The following is a 21,805-nucleotide window of genomic DNA, read 5'->3' on the forward strand; positions in this document are numbered from 1 at the left end:
AGAGGGCGCTGTGCTGCAGGGAGCAAAGCTGGGGTCTCACTGGAGCACCTGATGGTTTGTTATTGTAGGGTCTCTCTTCAGGCCCCAACTCCGAAAGGAGGTGGGGAAGGGTGAAGCCTTTCTCGAGGCTGGTACTTCTGTAATGCACTTCCAGTCAATGTTCCTGGGCTAACAACGCTGCAAAACCTTCCCTCTGTTCCGGGGTGGCTGTCCCTTTAAGAAGCTGCCCCTCCCTGGGGAGGAAGAAGCTATGTCTCCCCCCCCCCCCGCCCCTGCCCCGCTCTTAAAGGGCCAGTACCTCAGACCTGGTAGACTCTTAAAGGGCCAGCGCCCCACCCCCCATTCTCTGCCCCCTCCCTTTTCTTAAAGTGGCAGCACCCCCTCCGGAGGGGTGGGGGGCGGTGGCTGTTTCTTTAAGGCTCTCTTTGGCCGGCCCCACCCCCGCGCCTGTGCCCGCCCCGCCTGCTCGCCCGCAGCCCTTGCAGGAGAGGCCGAAGCAGCTAGGCTGGGTGTCCCGGGGCGCTGGGTGCAGCCATGGCCGGGGCGCGCCCGGGGGTCCACGCGCTGCAGCTGGAGCCGCTGCGGGTCCCCGAGACCCTGATCCGGGGCAGCAAGTTCATCAAATGGGACGAGGTGAGTCGGGGAGAAAGACACCCTCGCCGTCCCAGAGAGTCCTGTCCTGTCCCGGGAGACCCCTGCACCCGCCCCCCAGCCCGGGATACCCTTGCACCCGGGGCTCCCCACCAGGAGAGACTGCCCCCCAGCCCGGGAGACTACCTGCACCTGACCCCCCACCAGGGAGAGGTTCGCCCCCTCCCTCCTCTTGCTCCAGACCTGGGAGAGGCCCCCCTGTTAGGGGGAGAGGTTTCCCACAGCCCCGTATTCCTCCCAGCATCCCTCTGGAGAGTTCCCCTAGGCACTTCCCTCTCTCGAGGACCGATCTCTCCCTATATACCCCCAGATCCCCCTGCACTCCCTTCCCCTGAAGAGGCGACCCCCATGCACCTCCTAGCTCCTTCCTGGGCAGTCCCCCGAGGAGGGAGACCCTCAACAGCACTCCCACCCGGAGAAAGCCCCCCCCCCCACTCTCCTGAGGACCCCCCCATAGCAACCTGGCAGGGGTGAGGGACATAGAGTGGGAGAAAATTATCCTGTGGGGAGCCCTTGACACCTCGGGGGAGACACTCCTATCCTCCTCGGCCCCTGGCAGCTGGTCTTTCTTGCCTCTCTTCTGCATATCCCTTATACCCCAAGTCCACAGAGGGATTCCTCTGTGCTCCCTGTATAGCCCCCTAATGCCCTGCTCAGGCATCCCAGACTCTGCCCTGTGCCCCCCAAAAGCTTCACCCAGCTACCGAAAATTCTAATACCTGCCCTCTGAAGCCCCCTGCATCGTACTCCAAACTATCCAGTCGGCTTGCAAGGGGAGGACTGTGTTGAGCCCCCCAAAGTTCCTATCCCTGCTGCCCCCTGGACCCCTCAAATCCTTCTGCTTGACCCCTAGGGACAGCCCCAGCACATATCCCTACACTTTGTACACCAATTCCTCCCTGCATCCCTCCGGAGGGGGTCCACCAAGCCCCTGCATCCTAGGAAAGGGGAAGAATTTTGGGGGAGACCCCAGGCATAGGTGTAGTTTGACTTCTAAATTTGGGAGGCAGCTTCAGTCAGGCCAGTGGGACTGCATATGTGTGGGGGAATTCTGTGCCTGTCCTGAGGCTTGCGGTTTGGGGGGGACAACACCCCTCTGCTCCCTCAACTACAACCATGACCCCAGGGTGGTGGTAGGATCTCCCTGGCTCCTCCTCCCCACACCAGCTGGATTCCCAATCTCAGGCCTAGCAATTCCCCAGTGGCTTGAAGCTCAGCCCCTGAAACCAAATAAGGAAGTGTGAGATGGAAAAGAGAGGACCCCATCAGGGGAGAAAGATTGGGGAGGGGGAAGAGACCCCCATCTAGTCAGGCATAGAAACATAGCTCTGACTGCCTCTCCATCCTGACCCTCCTCCCCCTGCTGTCCCAGCCCTGGGCTCCCCCGAGCTCTGCAGGAGCCCCTCAATCCTGACGTGTAGTCTCTCCCCCACCCCCATCCCCATGGGTCGGTTTGATTGAGTCTAGCACTGCTTTGGAACCCTTAGGGACTCCTTCCTTTCCACCTGCCTCCCCCTTTGGGGGTCAGATTCCCCTCCCCAGTCCTGGGAGGGAGGAAATGCAGCATAGTTGGGGGGAGGGGGGCAGCAAAGGGTCCCAGACATCTGGGTTCACATCTCCATGTGCATCTGTCCTCATTATTGGGAGGTGGAAGCACAGCAGGGGTTATGCAGTTGAAGGTTTCCCTCCCCTGCCTTGAGCACCCCACCCCATAGCAGGGTGCCCCTATTCACCTGACACCCTAGGGTGCCCAGCTCACATTGTAATTGGATGCTGCCAGGGCAGATTTGGATGGGTTGGAGGAGGCTGAGAGCTGGCCTTATCTGAGCCCCCCCCCCCCCTCCCCTCACATGGGCCTAGTACTGAGATGCAGCCACCTCTGGGCTGGGCCATGGCAGCGGGTTAGAAGCCCTCAGAGCCAGGACTAAGAAACCCCTTTTCCCTGGAGGACCAGATTTAGGGATGGAGGGGGTGAGGTCTCTCCTGATCCCAGCCCCCTTGTGCTCTGACTCCCCCTCCCCCAGCACTGGCATCCCCCCTTCTTTTTCGCTCCAGGATGTGAAATCCTAACTGTGTTTGCACAGCTCAGAGAAACAAGCTCCCAGGTCCTTGGCCAAGCACCACTCCACCCTGCAGCCACTTCCCGACTAGCTGTGAGTGTGGCCAGGCCAAGCCCGCAAGGTGCCTCACAGGGCCCCTCCCTCCCAGCGCCCCAGCTCTGCAGGTACCCCTCAGCCCTGACTCTCATCCCTCTGCTATCCCAGCCCTGGGCTCCCCCACCAAGCTTTGCTGGTTCTCCTCAACCCTGACCCGCAGCCCCTGCTATCTCAGATGTGCCGCTGTGTCAGATCATGCCTTGTAAGTTCAGGGCTGGGCAGGTGCCAGGCACTGCCTGGGACAGGTGGTACTAGGAAGGCTGGGGGGGTTGGGCACTCCCTTTGCACCACTCTGGGGCAAAGTCCTGGGGCACCAGTGGCTTTGTGATGCTGTTTTATTGCAGCTGATTCTGGGGTCCAAGGTCTTTCCCGAGTGAACAGGTGATGTCTGAGCCCCCAACCCCTCAGCCAATGGTCCCTGCTGCGTCCCTTGCTGGGAGGGGCCAGGCTGGAGTAGCTGGGAGCTTCCCCCACAGCCAGCGTGCCTGCTTTGCTCCCGACAGCGCCCCCTGCTGGGAGAGTCTCTGCCTGGAGTAGCCGGGAGCTCCCATTGTGTCCCTGTCTCTCTCTAGTCTCTGTTTTTGGCTCTTGACTCATTCTCATGCATCCCCCTCCCCCAACTCTCTGCGTTTAAGTCAGCAGCACAGAGGGGCCATTGACCAAGAAGCACATCAGGTCTCCATTCATTTCCTACCCGCCCCCCCTTGAACAATGCCCTGCCTGGGGGAATCCTGTCTCCTGGAGAGCCAGGATGGGAGCTAAGGGGCCTCTCCAAGCAAGGGGGGTTAAAACCCCCACCGTGTCCTCCCAGTGTCTGTGATCCCTGGGGTAGGGCAATAAGATGCTCTCATAGGGGTGGAGGGAGGAGACCTAGTTAGGTCTGCGGGAGTGCCCTGCCTTGCTGGGGGGAGTGTGACCTGGGATAGGTAGTGCTCTCTGCTTAGGATGCATTCACAGCTCCGAGCGGGGAGAGCAGGATTTGGAGGGGCCCTCACTGTGGATTGCCACCAGCACTGCAGGCCCTGGAACCCCAGACCAGGGCTCACCTACCCCCTCCTCATGGCTAATCCACCCCCCCCCACACACACACACACACGCTAGAGCTTCCAGGCCAGGGCTCCCCTATACCCTCACCACGGCTGATACTCCCCATGTGCCCACTCCTGCCAAAAAAGGCACTGAGCATCCGGAGGGATAGGCACGTGCAGGAAAGTCTCTAGACTAAGCTTTGGCCTCAAACTAGCCAGACAATAAGGGGGGCTGTGGGATAGGGATTGAGGGGCACGAGCAGAGCTGGGGTGGGAAAATGGGGGAACCGAGGCCTGGGGTAGCCAGGGGCCATGGGTTGGAGTTGAGGGGCACCGGCAGAGCTGGGGGGTGGGTAAAGCCCAGGCCTGGGGTAGCCGGGGGCCATGGGTTGGGGTTGAGGGGCACCAGCAGAGCTGTTTTGGGGAGGGAAGAGCCCAGGGCTGGGCTGGCAGGGTGGGTGCGGGTCTGGATCAGGAACAGAGCCAGTTGCACTTACACTCTTTCCTCTCTGTGCTCCCAGGAGCCTACAACCCAGACTCTGGTGACGCTGCGTGTCGACCCCTTGGGATTCTTCCTCTACTGGAACGCACCCCACATGGTAGGGCCCTGGCAGCACTTGTAGCACGTGGCCTGAGCTGAGGCTGGTTTCTGCCTCTCCCCCCATGCCCCCATCAGGCCCGGAAACACTTGGCACTTTCCCTGCCCTTATCAAGGTCAGCCAGGGAGCAAGACAGGAAAGGCCCCAAGGCCGGAAACATCTATCAGCCGCCCCCCACTTCCTCCCAGCCAGCCCTTCCTATGGCGCCCCCTGCTGACAGAGGCCAGCACTGGATGGGAGCTCCCCACACAGCTGGTGGTCCCACCCCACTCCCCACAGTACCCCCTGCTGGGACAGGCTGGGGTTGCAATATTCCGGAGCTCACCCAGCCTGCTGCTGCTCTCCTGGAGCTGGCCAGGGAGGCTGGGTCACTCGCTCTTGGGGCTGAGCCATCAGGCCTGTTTGGCAGGAATTCGCTGGGGTGGTGCCAAGGGGCGGTCACCTGCCTGCCCCCTCCCTCGCCAGGCTCAGTCTGGGGGTGAGCCCTCCTTCCCCCAGTCTTGTCTCCCCAGCGTGCCCCACCCCTGCACTCTGATTTATGGTGTTGATACATTCTTAGGAGGGGGTGGTTCTTGCAGAGGGGGGAGGGAGGCAGAGGGTTGGGGGTAGTGGTTCGGGGGGGAGCAAGTGGAGGGTGGGAGGGTAGAACTGGGGGGTGCAGAGTGGTGGGAGAGTTGAATTTGATTCAATCTGCATTTCAGGTTCCCCCCCATCCCCTTCATTCTTGCTGCTCCCCGTCCCCTCTGAATTAAGTTGGCTTCCCAAGGGTGGCTAGTTTTGAGACACCCCCTTGTGGCTGGCTGTGGGGGGGAGAGGGCTGCTGGTAGGTCCCCTCTCAAGGGACTGTGTGGAAATTCTTGTACTTCTCTCAGCTACAAAGGGTGGGCAGGTTCCAAACTCCGCTATGGTTCCCCCCTCCCTTTCCCCCCCCCCCCGCGCCATGGGTGGGGATGTGGGGGGGGAGTGTTTCTGGTTTGGCCCCTCTCCCTGTCTGCCCTTTCCCATGACCCCCGCAGCGCAGCCACCCAGGCCTCACACAGGAAATGCCCCCCCACTGCCTCCCGCACACCCCAAGGGGTGGGGCTGCCTCCCTCCTCCAGGCCCCAGATGGTCCCTCTCCTGAGATTGCCTTACTCCTGGACCCCTATAGCCCCCCATTTCCCATCCTGGTGTCCCTGCCCCCCATGCCCTGTGTGCTGAGGGTGGGTACAGGATCCTGGGGTGGGTAAAGGGGCGGATGCAGCAGGGATTCCCCCAGCAGCAGTTCCACAGGATTTGCCTGCCTTGGCAGCTGCTTTACATGTGGCTGGGATTGGTGCCCAGAGCCCGGACCGTTAGGCAGGAACTCCTCCCCACACCCCCCCCCCCGGCTGTGGGGGTCTGCACTGCCCCAGCTCTAAGGGGCATCTCACCCCACCCCTCTTTTTGTCCCTGGCAGGAAGTTGACATCTTGGACATCAGCTCCATTCGAGACACGCGGACTGGGCGCTATGCCAGAGTCCCAAAGGTGAGGGAGGGAGGGGCTCTGCCAGAACCAGCTGAGAGTGGGGGTGAAGAGACTGTACGGTCACAAACTGGTGCCTGTAGCCCACCCTCCTCACATGCGGGGAGAGACCCTACAACGACAAAGAGAGGGGATGGAGGGAGACTCTTCAATAATAAACTGGCGCGTGCTGCAAGGGAGGCCCTACAATAAGGAACCTTGTCCTCCATCCCAGCTTCCCCTGGCCAGTGTGGGTTGGCTGGGGTAGCTGAGTGATCCCTGCCAAGCTCCACCCTCTCCTTCTTTAGGTTCCTGCCCCACCCGGGGCCCCAGTTAGGGAGCATCTGCAAATTTCCTGTCATGGGAAGACAGCTCCCAGGACGGAGCTGGGAGAGTGAGGGGCAGAGTTAGGTCTAACCCTCCTCTCACTTCCGTGGGGGAGCCATGCCTGATGCGGGAGAGGAATAGGGTGCCTGGGAGACCCTCCCATAATGCACTGGGGGCCTAAAGCTGGCTTGTGCTGAGAGCCCCTACAAGACACAGCGGGGGCACAGCAGGGGAGCCGGGCACTGGCTCATGATCCCAGAGATGGCCTGGAGTGGGGGGTGGTTTTAACCCTGGTTGGCTGAGCTGCCCAGTGCTGCTCCTCATGGGGAGGGGGTGATGTCACAGTGCTCTCTGCTGGCAGGCAGAGCATTGCTGGCTCACACCATCCCCCCAACCCCTGGCAGGACCCCAAGTTGCGGGAGATGCTGGGATTGGGGGGCTCAGAGCCGCGGCCTGAGGAGAACCTGCTGACTGTGGTGCATGGCCCAGACCTGGTCAACATCAGCTTCCTGAACTTCATCGCAGTGCAGGAGGACGTGGCCAAGGTGGGTGTGTGGTGGGTGAGCGGCAGCTGGCAGGGAACCAGGGTTGGCAATAGGGAGGGAGAATGAATGGGGAGTGTTGCCAAGTGTGGTGTGGAGGATGTTGGAGGGAGGCTGATGGGCTGGGTGGAAAAGGGGATACTGGGAATGAGGGGACATTTGAGAGCCTGGGGGAATGGAGGGACATGTGGGTGGGGAGGGAGACTGGCAGTGGGGGAAGGTGAGTGGAGAGCAAGCAGGAGTAAGCAACAGGGCATGGGAGGGCAGTACAGTACTGGGTGGGGAGCAGGGGCGGCTCTAGCTTTTTTGCCGCCCCAAGCACGGCAGGCAGGCTGCCTTTGGTGGCGCACCAGCGGGAGGTCCGCTGGTCCCGCGGCTTCGGCATACCCGCTGCCAAATTGCTGCCGAATCCGCGGGACTGGCGGACCTCTTGCAGGCGCACCACCGAAGGCTGCCTGACTGCTGCCCTTGCAGGGACCTGCAGGGCACCCCCTGCAGCTTGCCACCCCAGGCATGCGCCTGGAGCGCTGGTGCCTGGAGCCGCCACTGGGGAGGGGGAATGGAGGTGAGTCCATGGGGGAGGGGGTTGGCAGAAAGGTGCCAATAGGCCATGGGGAGCAAACGGGGTAATCAGCAATGTGTGGGTGATGCTGGAAATGGAGGAGGGTGGGGTAGTGGATGGCTGGGGGTTGCCAAGTGAGTGGGGGTTGGAGACCGGAGGTTGCGTCTCAGATGGGGTTGGGGCAGGGTGGTGCCTAGTAACTATGTCCCATAGGAGCACACCCTGCTGGCTCACTGATGGGTGGGGGAGAGGGCATCCTTGGCACAGGGGAGGAAGGGGGCAGCAGCCCTACGATCTCTCATCTCTTTTCCCCCACACTGTTCCTCCCAGGTCTGGACCGAGGAGCTGTTCAAACTGGCTATGAACATTCTGGCCCAAAATGCATCTCGCAACACCTTTCTGCAGAAAACGTAAGTCTTAGTGTTGGGCAAAGGGTCCCTACATAAATAGCTTGTGCGTCCTACTCCAGATGCATCTGCATCCCAGCACCAGGCAAGGGATTCCCATATATGCAGCCCCCGCACCCCACCCCAGAAGCATCTGCATCCCAACACTGGGCAAGGGATCCTGTATAAACAGCCCGTGCACCCCCACCCCAGAGCTGACTATGGTGAGGGGTGTCTGGCCAGGCTTTGCTGCTCTGTAACCTCTGTCTTGTTTCCTTCCCTCAGCTACACCCGGCTCAAACTCCAGGTGAACCAGGAGAGCCGGATCCCAGTGAAGAAGTAAGTTTCCCGCCCTGCCTCCTGCTCCCTTTACTGTAGTAGGGAGCAACCAAGGACCTACGAGGCCCATGGGTGGTATTTCTAAACCCCTGACTGAAGATGAGCTCTGCTGGTGCCCCTCAGTCCCGACCCACAGCCCCCTCTAACCTGAGCTCTGCCAGTGCCCCTCAGTCCCGACCCACAACCTGCCCCTCCAACCCTTGCTCTGCTGGTGCCCCTCAGTCCCGACCCACAGGTCCCCTCCAACCCTTGCTCTGCTGGTGTCCTTCAGTCCAAACTGCAGGCTTCCTGCTCTCCTGTCTCCCCAGCATCCTGAAGATGTTCTCAGCCGATAAGAAGCGTGTGGAGACAGCTCTGGAGTCCTGTGGCCTTAACTTCAATCGGGTATGTCCTTCCCCCCTCCCCCCAGCCACTCACCCAAGCTGCCTCGTGCCCCCCAGCAACTGACATGCACCCTTGTTATTCCCCGCAGAGTGAGTCGATCAAGCCGGACGAGTTCACCCTGGAGATCTTTGAGCACTTCCTGAACAAGCTCTGCCTGCGCCCTGATATCGATAAAATCCTGCTTGAGATGTGGGTTCTGGTCCCCCCGGGGTGCTGCTGGGAGGGTGGGCTAGTGTCTGGGGCATGGCTTTGGGGTTGCAGCAGAGGGTCCGCTGTCAGGAGCAGGGGGCAGTCTGGGAATCGGGGGCGGGCGGGGGGCCTGCTGAGGGTATCTGGAGAGGGTCCATTGTCTGGTGGTGTGGCACTGGGGATGCTGCAGGGAAAGGGGTTATGTGTGTTTGTGGGATGGGGAAGGAAGGCTCCCAGCCACCAGGGAGGTTGGAGGAGGGGGGTTCAGCATCTAACTGGAATGGCAGTGACCTGCCAAATGTGGGGGTGCTGTGGGGGTGAGGTTGCCTGTGGAGGGTGTTGCCTGGTGGGTAACATCTCTGTCCCCGCTCCAGTGGGGCGAAGGGGAAGCCCTACCTGAGCCTGGACCAGTTGATGGATTTCATCAACCAGCGGCAGCGAGACCCGCGGCTGAATGAGGTGCTGTATCCCCCCCTCAGCCGCGCCCAGGTGCGCCAGCTGATCGACAAGTACGAGCCCAACCGCCAGTTCCTGGAGCGTGGTGAGCCCCGGAGGGGAGAGCTAGCGGCGGGTGGGGGTGGAACCTGAGTGTAGATGGCAGGGCTGAGGGAGACTGGGGAGGGGAATGGCAGTAGGGGTGCGGGAGGACTGGGCACCCTGCTGGGGCTGGTCATCCTCACTAACCCCCTGCCCCCCAGACCAGATGTCCATGGAGGGGTTCGGGCGCTACCTGGGGGGGCAGGAGAACAGCATCGTCCCCCCTGAAAAGCTGGACCTGAGCGACGACATGAGCCAGCCACTGAGCAGTTACTTCATCAACTCCTCCCACAACACCTACCTCACAGGTATGGGGCCCCCCGGACCACCCCCCTATATAACCCCTCCCTCACAGGTACGCCCCCCCAAACTGCCCGCATCAACCCCTCCCATAAACCTTCCCTCACAGGTACGGGCCCCCCAGACCACCCCCACATAAACCCTCCCTCACAGGTACAGGCACCCTCGACTGCCCCTCCATCACAGGTACGGGCCTCCCCAAACTGCCCCCCCATCAATTCCTCCCACAAAACCTACCTCACAGGTACAGGGGGGCCCTGAACTGCCCCCCATCAGCCCCTCCCCCAATGCCTACCTCACAGGTATTGGGGGCGGGGGGGGGGCGTTCCTGTTAGGGAGGGCGTTCCCTAGCACCCTCTGAGCACCACAACTACCATGCAGGTCTGGGGGACTCCCTGGCATCCCTAGGGATGGCCCTAGCCCATCCCCCCGTTCCTCCTCCCTGTGGTGGTAGTTGGGGTGTGTGTGAGAGAGAGAGACAGCATGCGAGGTGGGTGTGCGCTAGGAAGGGTCTGGAGGTTGGGGATCAATGGGTTTGTGTTGGGAGTGTGTTTGTGTGTATGGGCTGGGGCAGGGCTGTGTGCTGGAGGTCTGTATGTATGGGCAGGGTGGGGGTCTGTGAGTTGAGTATGGGAGTTGCGGGGGTCAGTGGAGTGGGTGGGTTTGTGGGGTCAGGGCTGTTTGCCGGGGGTCTGTATGAATGGGTGGGCGTCTGTGTGTTTGGAATCTGGGAGGGTCAGGGCGTCCATGGGGTGCTGATGCTGAGACCTTTTCCCTCCCTGCCCCAGCGGGCCAGCTGACGGGGAACTCCTCGGTGGAGATGTATCGACAGGTGCTGCTGAGCGGCTGCCGCTGCATTGAACTTGACTGCTGGAAGGGGCGGCCCCAGGACGAAGAGCCCTTCATCACGCACGGCTTCACCATGACAACCGAGATCCCTTTCAAGGTACTGACTGATGCACCCCTGGGACCCTCCATTGCTCCCAGAGATTTGGGGTTGGAGGGGCCACAAGAGGCCACCAAGTCCAGCCCCCTGTGCTGAAGCAGGACCAATAAACCTCCACCCTCCCTGACTGGTGTTTGCCCAACCAGGTCTTAAACACCTCCACTGATAGGGAGTCCAACCTTCCTCGGAAGCCTGTCCCAGAGCTGAGCCACCCTGAGAGTCCTAACGTTCTGCCTCACATCTGGACTAAATCTCCCTTGCTGCAGATCAAGCCCATTAGAGTCCTGCCTTCAGGGGCCACGGAGAACAATTGATCCCCATTCTCTTTGTAGCAGCCCTTAAGATATTGGAAGACTGTTAGCAGGTGCCCTTGGTCGTCTTTTCTCATAACGAAACAAGCCCAGTGTTTTTAACCTATCCTCCTAGGTCAGGGTTTCTAAACCTTTTAGCATTTTTGTTGCTCACCTCTGGACTCGCCAATTTGTCCACATCTTTCCTGAAGTGTGATGCCCAGAACTGGACGCAGTACGGCAGCTGAGGCCTCCCCAGTGCTGAGCAGAGTGGGGCGGTTACCTCCCATGTCGTACATACAACTATCTGTTAATACCCCCCTCCACACAATTATATTAGCCTTTGCCACAACAGCATCATGTTAGTGAATCACAATTTGAATGAGTCAACATCAGCCCCAGATCCTTCTCAGCCGTATGATCACCCATTTTGTAATTGTGTGTTTGATTTTTCCTTCCCAAGTGCAGTACTTCGCACTTGTCTTTATTGAATTTCATCTTGTTGGTTTCGGATTTCTTCTCTAATTTGGCAAGGTCGTTCTGATTTCTAAGCCTGCCCTACAAAGTGCTTGCAACCCCTCCCAGCTTGGGTCATCTGCACATGCTATGAGCACACTCTCCACTTTACTGAAAATGTGGAATGGTACCAGACCCAGGACTGATCCTTCGGCCAGCTGTGGAACCCCACGGGATACCCCCCCCACACACACACATTTGACAGCAAACCATTGATAACTGCCCTTTGAGCAGGGCCTTTCATCCAGTTTGGCACCCCTCCGATAGTAATATAATCTAGACCACATCTCCCTAATTTGCGTATGACAGCTTCACCAGGATCGTGACGATTCCGTTAAGATACTGGGGAACCCCCAGTCCTGGGCTCCTGACCCACAGTCCCCTGACTCCCCCAGGCCCCCAGCTCTGCTGGTGCATTCAGTCCCAACCAGCAGCCCCTTGTTATACCAGCCCTGACTCTGGTCTCCCCCGGCTCTAGGAGGTGATTGAGGCCATCGCTGAAAGCGCTTTCAAGACCTCCCCATTCCCCGTCATCCTGTCCTTTGAGAACCATGTTGACTCGTGAGTAATCCCACGGCCCCCCACCAGCGCTTCCATCCTGCTCCCTGGGGCACATCCTGCTGGGAGAGGCTGGGCTCCAGAGCTCTAATGGCCCCTTCACTCTGCCCTCAGGGCCAAGCAGCAGGCTAAGATGGCCGAGTACTGCCGCAGCATCTTTGGTGATGCGCTACTGATCGATCCCCTGGAGAAGTACCCGGTGAGGTGGCTGAAGTGGGGGGCAAGGGGGGGAAATCAGGCATGGGGGCAAGAAAGAGGAGTATCTAGGCATGGGGGTGGGGTACAAGGGGGAGAGGAGGAGGAGGGGTATTCAGGAATGGGGGGCAGGGGGCAAGTGTATCAAGAATCTGGAGGTCAGGGTTGGGGGTATTTGGGGAAGTGGGGAGAGGATGGGGGGTGGATGAATGGGTCATGAATATCTGGGAATGGAGGGGCAGACAGGGTGTCTGGAGGAGGGAGTTGGGTCAGTGAGGATTGGGGTGAGAGAAGAGAGGCTGTCCATGGGGTCTCCATCCCCTCATGGCTGGCCAGCCCTGGTCTAACCCTTGTCCCCCTCTAGCTGCAACCGGGCGTGGTGCTGCCCAGCCCCCAGGAGCTCATGGGCCGCATCCTGGTGAAGAACAAGAAGCGGCGGGAGCGGCGGGCAAGCAAGGGCTCCGAGGGGAGCAGCATCCGCAAGCGCCTGCTGGAGTCCACAGTGAGCGACGCGGGGTCAGGCCTTGGGGATCTGCCCTCACCCCCACCGGGTACGTACTCCTCCCCAGCCTGTGCATCCCCCCCCCCCCACACACACACAGAGGGTGTGTGCACTGGATCCACCCCCACCGGGTACGTACCCCTCCCCAGCCTGTGCCACCCTCCCACAGGGTGTGTACGCTGGATCTGCCCCCACCAAGTACGTACCCCTCCACAGCCTGTGTGCCCCACCCCCCACAGGGTATGTACCCTGGATCTGCCCCCACAGGGTATGTACTCCCTCCCGAGCCGGTGCATCCCCCCCACCGGATCCGCCCTGGCTCCCATGGGGTATGTACCCCTCCCCAGCTAGTGCCACCCCCTGCCAGGTACTTACCCCCTGGATCTGCCCTCACTGCCCCCCTGTCCAGTGCCACTCTCACTCTCTCTCCTGCCAAGCACCCTGGGCTCTGTACTTCCTTTCCCCACTAACCTCAGGGACAGCTTGGGCATAAACAAGCCCGGCCCCTGCCCCAGCTGAGGGGGGAATCAGACAGTGCTTCCCTTCCAGGCTGTGCCGCAATCTCCCCCCAACCACGCAGCGCGCTCCTCCCCATGGAGCTTTCCACTTGGGGGTGGGGCAGGGATATGATACCCCCCCATGAGTGCTGTGGGGGCTGCACAGGGAAATGCCCCTTCTAGATGTGGGGTCCACCCTCCATCTCTTGTGTCACTGGGGAGCTGGGGGCACCTTGTTCCCCCCTCCCCTCAGCTCTGTGGTGCTCACACCCCTCCCCCACCCCTCAGGCTCCCCCTATGTTGAGCAGCACAAGGGGGCAACCCCTCCGGTCATTGCCAACGGGGAGGAGAAGGCGCCACCGGAGAGACTGGCCAAGCTGGCAGAGCCCCGTAAATCCATTGGTGAGTGGGGAGGGAGGCACGTCCCATCCCTAACATCCTCCCTGAGCCTCAGAGCCTGGGGGGGTGGGTCAGGAGGAGGGGTCTGAGTGATGAGGGGGCCTGTGTGTGGAAGGGGACTGTGATGAGGTTTGGGGCTAGGGCACTGGGGTGACAGTCCTGTTCAGGGGAATGTGGGGAGGGTGGGGGCAGTGAGGTTGGGTCTCCCTGGTGGGGAGCAGGGGGTGGAGTGACTGGGGGGGGGGAAGGTTAAGGGTGGGGTGTCTGATGGTCCGGGGTCTCTAACCCTTCTCTCCACCCCTCCAGACCGTGAGGCTGACAGCGAAGAGGAGGAGGAGGAAGAGCAGCCAGACCCCAAGAAGCCCACAACAGATGAGGTAAAAGGGGGCTATGGGGGCTCCATTTCTGGGGGCTGCCCCGAGGGGGGTCTCCCCTCCTGCTCCCTGGTTTGTAACATGGGGGGGTTACTGGGTGGGGGTGACTAGGATGTGCGCAGCACTGAGATGGCAGATGTGGGGGTCGATAGCCAGCTGTGCCTGCCCAGCCCCCGAACCTTTGCAGAGAGACCTCCAAGTTGGCTGCCTTGACCCCACCCCCACCCCCCACAGGGTACGGCCAGCAGCGAGGTGAACGCCACCGAGGAGATGTCCACACTGGTGAATTACATCGAACCCGTCAAATTCAAATCTTTCCAGGCCGCCAGCAGTGAGTGTCAGGGGCAGGGAGGCTGTCTGGGGGTGGGAGGGGGCAGAGAGGTGTGGGGTGCTGAGATCTGAGAGGCTGCGGGGGTAGGAGCTCTTTGTGCAGTGGGCTTGGCTGGGGGCAGAATGCTTGGGGAGTTATGGGGAGATAGGGTTTGAGGGGCAAGAGGAGCCAGAGTGGAGGAGTGGGCAGGGATGTCTGTGAGGATGGATGGGGTGTGATGGTCTGGGGGGAGGGGAATTGTGGGGGAGGCAGGGCTGTCTGGGGGGGCTCAGTGGAGGGTTGGGTGTTGCTGACCATGGAGGTATGGTGCGGGGGCTGATGCTGCAGGAAGGGGTCTCTCCACGGGGGCACTAATGCATTCCCCCTTACTGCCCATAGAGCGGGACAAGTCCTTCGAGATGTCGTCCTTCGTGGAGACCAAGGGGCTGGAGCAGCTCACCAAGAGCCCCATGGAGTTTGTCGAGTATCCTGCCGGGGGCAGTACTGGGGGGCAGGGAGCTGCGGTGGGGGGGCGGTATAGTGGGGAGGGCAGAGGTAGGTTTGGTGGAGCTAGCAGGAAAAAGTAGGGTTGGTGGGGGGGGCAGGGAGCAGTGAGGGGATTGTGGGGAGGGCAGGAAAAGGGAGGGCTGGTTTGTAGGAGGGGGTGAGCTGCAGGGTAGGGGCGGGTGCTCCTCGGGGAGGTGGGGGCATTGGCCGCTGTCTCCCACTGCTACCTTGACACCCCGCCATGTGCCCAGATACAACAAGAAGCAGCTAAGCCGCATCTACCCCAAGGGCACACGGGTCGACTCCTCCAATTACATGCCCCAGCTCTTCTGGAACGCCGGCTGCCAGATGGTGGCACTCAACTTCCAGTCCCTCGGTGAGGATCCCCCTCAGTCATGACCCGCAGCCCCCAGCTATCCCCCAGGCTCCCCCAGCTCTGCCAGTGCCTCTCAATTCATGGTGCTGGGGGACCCCAGTGCGATTGGAGTCCTCAGGAGTAGTTACTGTGTCATTTTCCCTCAGCACCTCTCCTCTTAGTGCCATTCATTTTGCACGCCCTACCCAACTGAGGCGGTGCCAGTGATGCAGGGGGGCGGTGAATGAGGAGTTCCTCATCCCAACTCTCTAGGGCTCCCCACAGTCTTTCAGTGCCCTGCCCCTAATCTCCACCTCCTCATGGGGGTCCTGTTACTCTCCAGACCTGCCAATGCAGCTGAACCTGGGCATGTTTGAGTACAACCGGCGCAGCGGGTACCTGCTGAAGCCTGAGTTCATGAGGCGTGAGGACAAGCCCTTCGACCCCTTCACTGAGAACATCGTGGACGGCATTGTGGCCAACATGGTCAAGGTCAAGGTGAAAGCTGGGGGGCTGATGCCAACCCATCCTGGTGGGCATGAGGGTGGGGGGGTATGAGGTGTGTAGGGGGCACAGGGGTGTGTGGGGCCTATGAGGCATGTGGGGCTGGGGCTTGTCAGGGGGCACTTGGGGGTGTCAGGTGGGATCGGCGGTATGTGGGGGGTCATTAGTGACTCTGACCCCTTCTCCCGCCCCAGATAATCTCGGGGCAGTTCCTGTCAGACAAGCGGGTGGGCATCTACGTGGAAGTGGACATGTTTGGCCTCCCCGTCGACACCAAGCGCAAGTTCCGGACACGCCCATCCCAGGGGAACTCCTTCAACCCCGTCTGGGACGAGGAGCCCTTCGTCTTCCCCAAGGTAAGGCCGCTGGAGCAGGGGCAGTGTCCAGCCTCTTCCCAAGCCCAGGTGTGGGTGGTCCCCCTCCTGTGGGTTCCAAGGGCAGCATCTAACTCCCCCTTTGCTCCTCCAGGTGGTGCTGCCCACGCTGGCATCCCTGCGCATTGCTGTCTTTGAGGAGGGGGGTAAATTTGTCGGGCACCGGATCCTGCCTGTCTCAGCCATCCGGTCTGGTAAGCGGAGCCACCTGGGGTCCCTGCCCCAGCCCACCTTTCGCCAAGGCAATGGGGGGACAGGGGACGTGCTGGTTACCCCACAACCTCCCCCCATGAGCTCTAGGCCTGGTCCCATCCAGGGGCGGCTCTAGGAATTTGGCCGCCCCAAGCATGGCGGCACGCCGCGGGGGGCGCGTTGGCGGTCGCCGGTCCCGCAGCTCCGGGGGACCTCTTGCAGACGTGCCTGCGGAGGGTTCGCTGGTCCCCGGCTCCGGTGGAGCATCCGCAGGCATGACTGCGGAAGGTCCGCCGGAGCCGCCTGCCGCCCTCCCGGCAAAATGCCGCCCCAAGCGCGCGCTTGGCGCGCTGGGGTCTGGTGCCGGCCCTGGTCCCATCACTCTAGGCCCATTGCTCTAGGCCCTTCACTGAGGCAATGGGGAGGGGATTTGAGAGATGTGAATTACCCAGAACCCCCTACAGTGGGCGCCAGACCTGGTCCCCCTCGTGCACGGCTCCAGGCAAGCAGAGTGCAGGAGGTGCTGCATTCCCCTGCTGTGCCCCATGATGCATTGCTCCTGCCCCCTACAGTTATTTCTGCTCCTCTCCCCCAGTTCTGTCAGCCCTCCCCCCTTACGGTCCTGTGTGCAGCCTTGTCTCTGTCCCCTGAGGGGCATGGGGGCACTCCCTACCCAGCCCCCAACAATGCTGGGGGGCACAGTGCCCCCATAAACCCCAGGGTGCTCCCCCGATTTGGTCTGGTCTGACCCCCCCTCCTGTCTCTGTGCCCTCCTGACCAGGGTACCACTACATCTGCCTGCGCAGTGAGAGCAACCAGCCCCTGAGCCTGCCCGCCCTGCTGGTCTACACAGAAGCCAATGATTATATCCCAGACGACCACCAGGGTACGTCCTGCTGTGGGGCTGGCTGGAGGGGAGCTGGGGCTGGTGGGGTGCCTCTGGAAGAGTGTGTCTATTTGGAGGAATGAGGGAGTGTGGCCTGTGGCCTGGGATGTTGGCGGGGAGAGTAAACGGGGGGGCTGGGGTGGGGACTTGTGGGGAATTTCCCTCCCATGCATCTTTCAGCCTATTTCTACTGCTTAGACTATGCAGAGGCCCTGATCAACCCCATTAAACACGTCAGCCTCATGGACCAGCGGGCAAAACAGCTGGTGGCGCTGATTGGAGACAGCGAGGTGAGTGGGGGATGGGCGTAGGGTACCAGAACGGGAAGGGGATGGGGGCCAATGGATCTGGGGGAGGGAGGGCGTGTGCAGTAGTGGCTCTGAGGGAGAAGGGGAATGGGGTATCAGATGGGGGATGCTTAGGGCGAGTTGGGGGGCAGTGGATCTGGGTCTGAGGATAATGGGATACTGGTGAGGGGCGGGATCCCACTCCATCTAGAGGTATGGCTTGGTGGGGGCTCTAGGAAGGAGTCAATGGGAGTTTTGGTGGGGGGTGGGTCTTGGGGACAGGTTGAGGGAAGCCCACTGAACCCATCCTTGAACCCCTTTCTTCCCCAGGAGAATGCAGAGAAGCCACGGGAAACACCTGGGAAGCAGCGAGCTGATGTGGTGGCCGAGCCCTCCACGGACCCCCGACAGCCACCTGCTGTCCTGCTGCCCCCTGCTGGCAGCCCCAGTGTCGCCAGCCCAGGCAAGGGAGATCTCTGATTCCTGTCTCCATTGGGGGGCAGGGTTATAAGCTGGGGGAGGCACCTTCTGCTGGGTAGGGCTTCCCTTTAATGTGGGGGAAGGAGTGTCCCCTATAAGGGATGGGTGGTTGTGTCATAGGTTGCATGAGGATGGGGGGTTCTCCTGTGATGGGGAATGGTGCAATGGAGCCAATCCCAGTGGCATGTGGGGGGTGCATAATGGCAGAGACCCCTGTGGTCCGGTCCAGTCTTCATAGCTGTAGCCCTTTTGGGGACTGGAAGAGATTGGGTTGGGGCGGGTTTCTCCTCATGCCTCCCCCTAACCACTGCCTCCTCACCCTTGCAGGGCAAAGGGACGACCTCATTGCCAGCGTCCTCGCAGGTAAGGGCTGCACCAGAGCATAGGAGACTGCGTCCCACTGACCCCACATTCCTCAGCTTGGAGGTAGTGGGAGGAATCAGCGTTGTTGTTACCAGCCCCCTGTGCCCCTCCCCAGAGGCAGCTGCATCTCAGCACTGGCTTCCTGTGTATGCAGGGATTGGGGGATGCTGAGACCCTCCTCCCCTCCCTCTGTTCCAGAGGTGGCCCCCCAGTCCCTGGAGGAGCTGCGGCAGCAAAAGGGCTACATCAAGCTGCTAAAGAAGCAGTACCGGGAGCTGAAGGAGCTACGCAAGAAGCACATGAAGAACATCTCCAGCCTCAACAAGAAGCAGAGCACCCGGGCCAACCAGCTGCACAGCGACAGCCTCCGGCGCCGCTCCCAAGTGGAGCGGAGCCTGCGCCGTGGGCACCAGGAGTGAGTGTCCCCCTCATGGCTCTGCTGGTGCCCCTCAGTCCTGACCTGCAGCCCCTAGCACTCCCTCTCCCACAGCCCCCTGTTATCCCAGCCCTGAGCTCCTCCCCCCAACGCTGCCCCTCAGTCCTGACCCACAGCCCCCACCATGCTGACAGTCTCTGTCCCTTGCAGTGCCAACGGCTCGCTGGAGGCACTGGAGCAAGAGGTGTCTCGGCAGAAGTTGGAGCTGCAGGAGGGGCAGATGCGGGGACTGCTGCAGCTGCGGGAAACCCAGCACCAGGTGGAGAGAGCCCGCAAAAAGGAGCACCTGCAACAGGTACCTAGGAGGGTGGGCAGAGAAGCATCGGAATAAGGGGCAGCTCAAACAGGTACCCTGCCGGAGGAGGGCACAAGGCAGCTCCCAAAAATCCCCTGCAACTGGGGGCTGGCGGGGAACTGCACATGGGTCTCTGGGGAAGGGGGTCCAGGAACTAGGAGGGGAAGGTATGGGGGAGTGGAATGCAAGGGGCGCACTTTGGTGGGAGGCAGTGCAGGATTGCTAGCTGGGAGGGGAGTTTGGGGGAAGGGGAAGGTGCCAGGGTCAGGGAACTAACAGCAAATGCCCTGACACTGCTCCCATCTGTCCTCACCCACAAGGCCCAGCAGCGGCTGCGGGAAATTGCCCAGGACTGCCAGGCTGCCCAGCTGAAGAGAGTCAAGGAGACAAGTGAGAGGTTGGTACTTGGGGTGGGGGCAGGTGATGGCAGTTTCCCCAGTAGACTGCTCCCCCTAGGGCTGATAGATCTCTGTGCCCCTCCCCAGGGAGAAGAAGGAGCTGCAGAAAATCCTGGACCGCAAGAGGCACAACAGCATCACGGAGGCCAAATCCCGGGAGAAGCAGAAGAAAGATGTGTGAGTGGCAGGGGCGAGTGGGAGCTAACGGTGTTGGGCTGGTGGGGGGGAGGAGAGGAGTGAGCTGCTGGGGGTGGGGTGTTAGTGGGGGACGGGGGCTAGGGCTGGAACAGGAAAGGAGAGAGCTAGCAGGGGTGGGCCCAGTGCCGGGGGAGGTGACATGCCCAACCCCAGCCCCAGGAGTGGCAGGATTGGGCTGTGCGGGCGGTGGGGAGGGGAGGCAATATGAATCCTGGGTCATGGATCCATGTCACTGGGGGATAGATGGGGCATACAGATCCCTGTATGCGGAGGCAGGGGTATGTCCCAGCCAGTTCTGAGCATGCTCAGTCTGGGGGACTGGAGTTGACCCTTTATGGGAAGAGGCTGTCTCGTCTGATGGTCTGTCTCTTCCTCCCCTCCATCCCTGCAGGGAGCTGACAGAGATTAACAGGAGACACATCAACGAATCAGTGAACTCCATCCGCAGGGTGAGGGGCCCCCACGTTGCCTTGCTCTGCCCCCCACGTTGCCTCACTCTGCCCCCCACATCAGCCATTTGGGGGGGGTGGGGAAGAGAACAGCCAGCTGCCCCACTTGTGCCCCGCCCTGGGGCAGCTCCAGGTACCAGCACAGCAAGCGCATGCCTGGGGCAGCATGCCGTGGGGGGCAGCCTGCCGGTCGCTGTGAGGACTGCAGTCAGGCTGCCTTCGGCGGCTTGCCTGCGGGAGGTCCAGCGGTTTCGGCAGCAATTCGGCGGCGGGTACGCCGTAGCTGCGGGACCAGCAGTAGCAGATCATCCACACAAACACCACCGAATCCGCGTGCTTGGGGCGGCAAAAAACATAGAGCCGCCCCTGGCCCCGCTCAGGAATATGGGATCCCTGTAAGATCTGAGCATTAGTGGGGGCAGCTCTCCTGCTAGTCCTGCCCGTCATTCATTCCCTGGGCAGCGACCGGCTCACAGCACCCCTTTCCCTTGGTCTGCTCCACTAAGAAACTCTCTTTCCCCCTCTCTGCAGCTGGAGGAAGCCCAGAAGCGACGCCAGGAGAAGCTTGTGGCCGGGCACCAGGAGATCCTACAGCAAATAGAGGAAGAGGAGCCCAGGGTGAGTGTGTGTGTGGGGGGTGAGTGGCAGTGCCAGGGGGTGTCTCCCATTGGCCCAGTTGCCCTAGCAGGGGGGGAGTGAGTGGCACAGGTTGGGGGCAGGTGCTGTTCTAGGGTCACCCTGGGGAGCCCTGGATGCCTGCAGTGGGGGGAGGAGCTGTGGGCCCAACATGCAGTGTGGTTGAGTGATTGTGCAGCTTCAACCCCTAGAGCAGCCGTGGGGGATGGGGGTCTTTCCCATTATGTCCCCCACCAACACCCCTCTCACCTCCCCTGCAGCTGGTGGAGGAGCTGGAGCGGGAGTGCGAGCTGGAGGCACAGGCACTGCCCCAGGAGATCCGCCGCTTCCTCCAAGCTGAGCTGGAGGTGGGGGTGAGAAATGGGCACCCCCCTGCTGGCCCTCAAGAAGAGGAGGATGAGAGCACTGTGCTGTGAAGTGGTGGGAGGGCCTGGCACGGCACTCCTGCTGCGGAGAACACCGTGCTGGGAGATGTGCCCCCCACTCCCAGCCACCCCACTGTGGGGACCACTGCTGAGATGGAGGGTCACCCAGCACCTCCACACCCCTTACAACCAGCATGTGCTGCGGGGGAGGGAGGTGGCACTGTGCCCCCTTCATGCACTGGGCCAGTGGGGCATGCAGAGTCTCTGCTTTTGGGGTGTTCTAAGAGGTGGGGGGCTACATGGGGTGGGGCCACTGCAAATACACTAAGACACACTTTTTAAATACATTTTTACTTTTTTAATCAGCAACCCCCACCTTGATGCCTCTGGGGAGGCTGCCCCCCAGATTATTCAGGGGGCTTGATGCTGCCAGGGGGCTGCCTCATTGTGAAGTGGGGGCTGTTCTCTGCCCTTATAACCCCCACCCAAAGATGAGATTGTGGAGGGTAACCTGTTGTGCCCCCCCCTTATGACCTGGGGCTGATCCTTGGGGGAACCTGAAAGCAGGATAAAAAGGGCTATTTTTATATAAAATCTTTTTTAATCCTATTTTTTACTGATTTGTATCTTTGTAGTTGTTTGGGGGCACAGCTGGGTGTGACACTCCCTCCTTCCCCAGGGACAGATGTAACATAAGAGCCTTTTATTCTTCTACAGATTATTTTGTATGGGGGGAGTGGATAGGGGGTAAAATGCCCCGACTGTAACTTTTTTTCCTGGCTAATTTTTTTTTTTTAATGTGGAATTTCAATAAATCTGCCTCCAGGGAGTGACCAGCTTCTTCTCTGGCGGGGAGAGTCCTGCCCACAGAGCAGCTCCCCTGTGAACCCAAAGTGCAGTGCACTTGCTGTGGGCTGGGCTAAGTTGGGGGGGACCTGGGAAGATTCTGTCGGTGGGAGGAGGTGTCATCCCCCTACACAGCTGCTGCTCTGTGACTCCCAGCTGGCACT

General features: G+C 60.9%; 1 protein-coding gene across 1 annotated transcript; it reads left to right on the plus strand.

Moving 5' to 3' along the window:
* The first annotated feature begins 461 nt into the window (after positions 1-461).
* Positions 462-21,624, plus strand: PLCB3 (phospholipase C beta 3). Its single transcript, XM_039546088.1, has 33 exons — positions 462-633; positions 4,357-4,434; positions 5,873-5,941; positions 6,649-6,789; positions 7,679-7,758; positions 8,020-8,073; positions 8,382-8,457; positions 8,546-8,646; positions 9,021-9,187; positions 9,345-9,491; positions 10,272-10,429; positions 11,714-11,796; positions 11,908-11,992; positions 12,353-12,539; positions 13,276-13,389; positions 13,693-13,763; positions 13,995-14,091; positions 14,470-14,554; positions 14,829-14,953; positions 15,276-15,430; positions 15,631-15,792; positions 15,905-16,004; positions 16,784-16,888; positions 17,087-17,178; positions 17,506-17,638; positions 17,983-18,018; positions 18,217-18,433; positions 18,605-18,749; positions 19,070-19,146; positions 19,235-19,324; positions 19,737-19,794; positions 20,326-20,412; positions 20,691-21,624. The coding sequence occupies exons 1-33, from the start codon at positions 535-537 to the stop codon at positions 20,844-20,846; spliced, it is 3,630 nt and encodes a 1,209-aa protein (XP_039402022.1). The 5' UTR covers positions 462-534; the 3' UTR covers positions 20,847-21,624.
* Positions 21,625-21,805: the final 181 nt, after the last annotated feature.

Source organism: Mauremys reevesii, linkage group 7 (genome assembly GCF_016161935.1).
Source record: "Mauremys reevesii isolate NIE-2019 linkage group 7, ASM1616193v1, whole genome shotgun sequence".
NCBI lineage: Eukaryota > Metazoa > Chordata > Testudines > Geoemydidae > Mauremys > Mauremys reevesii.

What these genes read in the sequence shown, in the direction of transcription:
- PLCB3 (XM_039546088.1), top strand. Translation starts at nt 535, where the DNA reads ATGGCCGGGGCGCGCCCGGGGGTCCACGCGCTGCAGCTGGAGCCGCTG. An exon ending in AGAAGCCCACAACAGATGAG is followed by an intron (nt 13,764 to 13,994) that starts GTAAAAGGGGGC and finishes CACCCCCCACAG; the next exon opens with GGTACGGCCAGCAGCGAGGT. An exon ending in CAGTGAACTCCATCCGCAGG is followed by an intron (nt 19,795 to 20,325) that starts GTGAGGGGCCCC and finishes CCCTCTCTGCAG; the next exon opens with CTGGAGGAAGCCCAGAAGCG.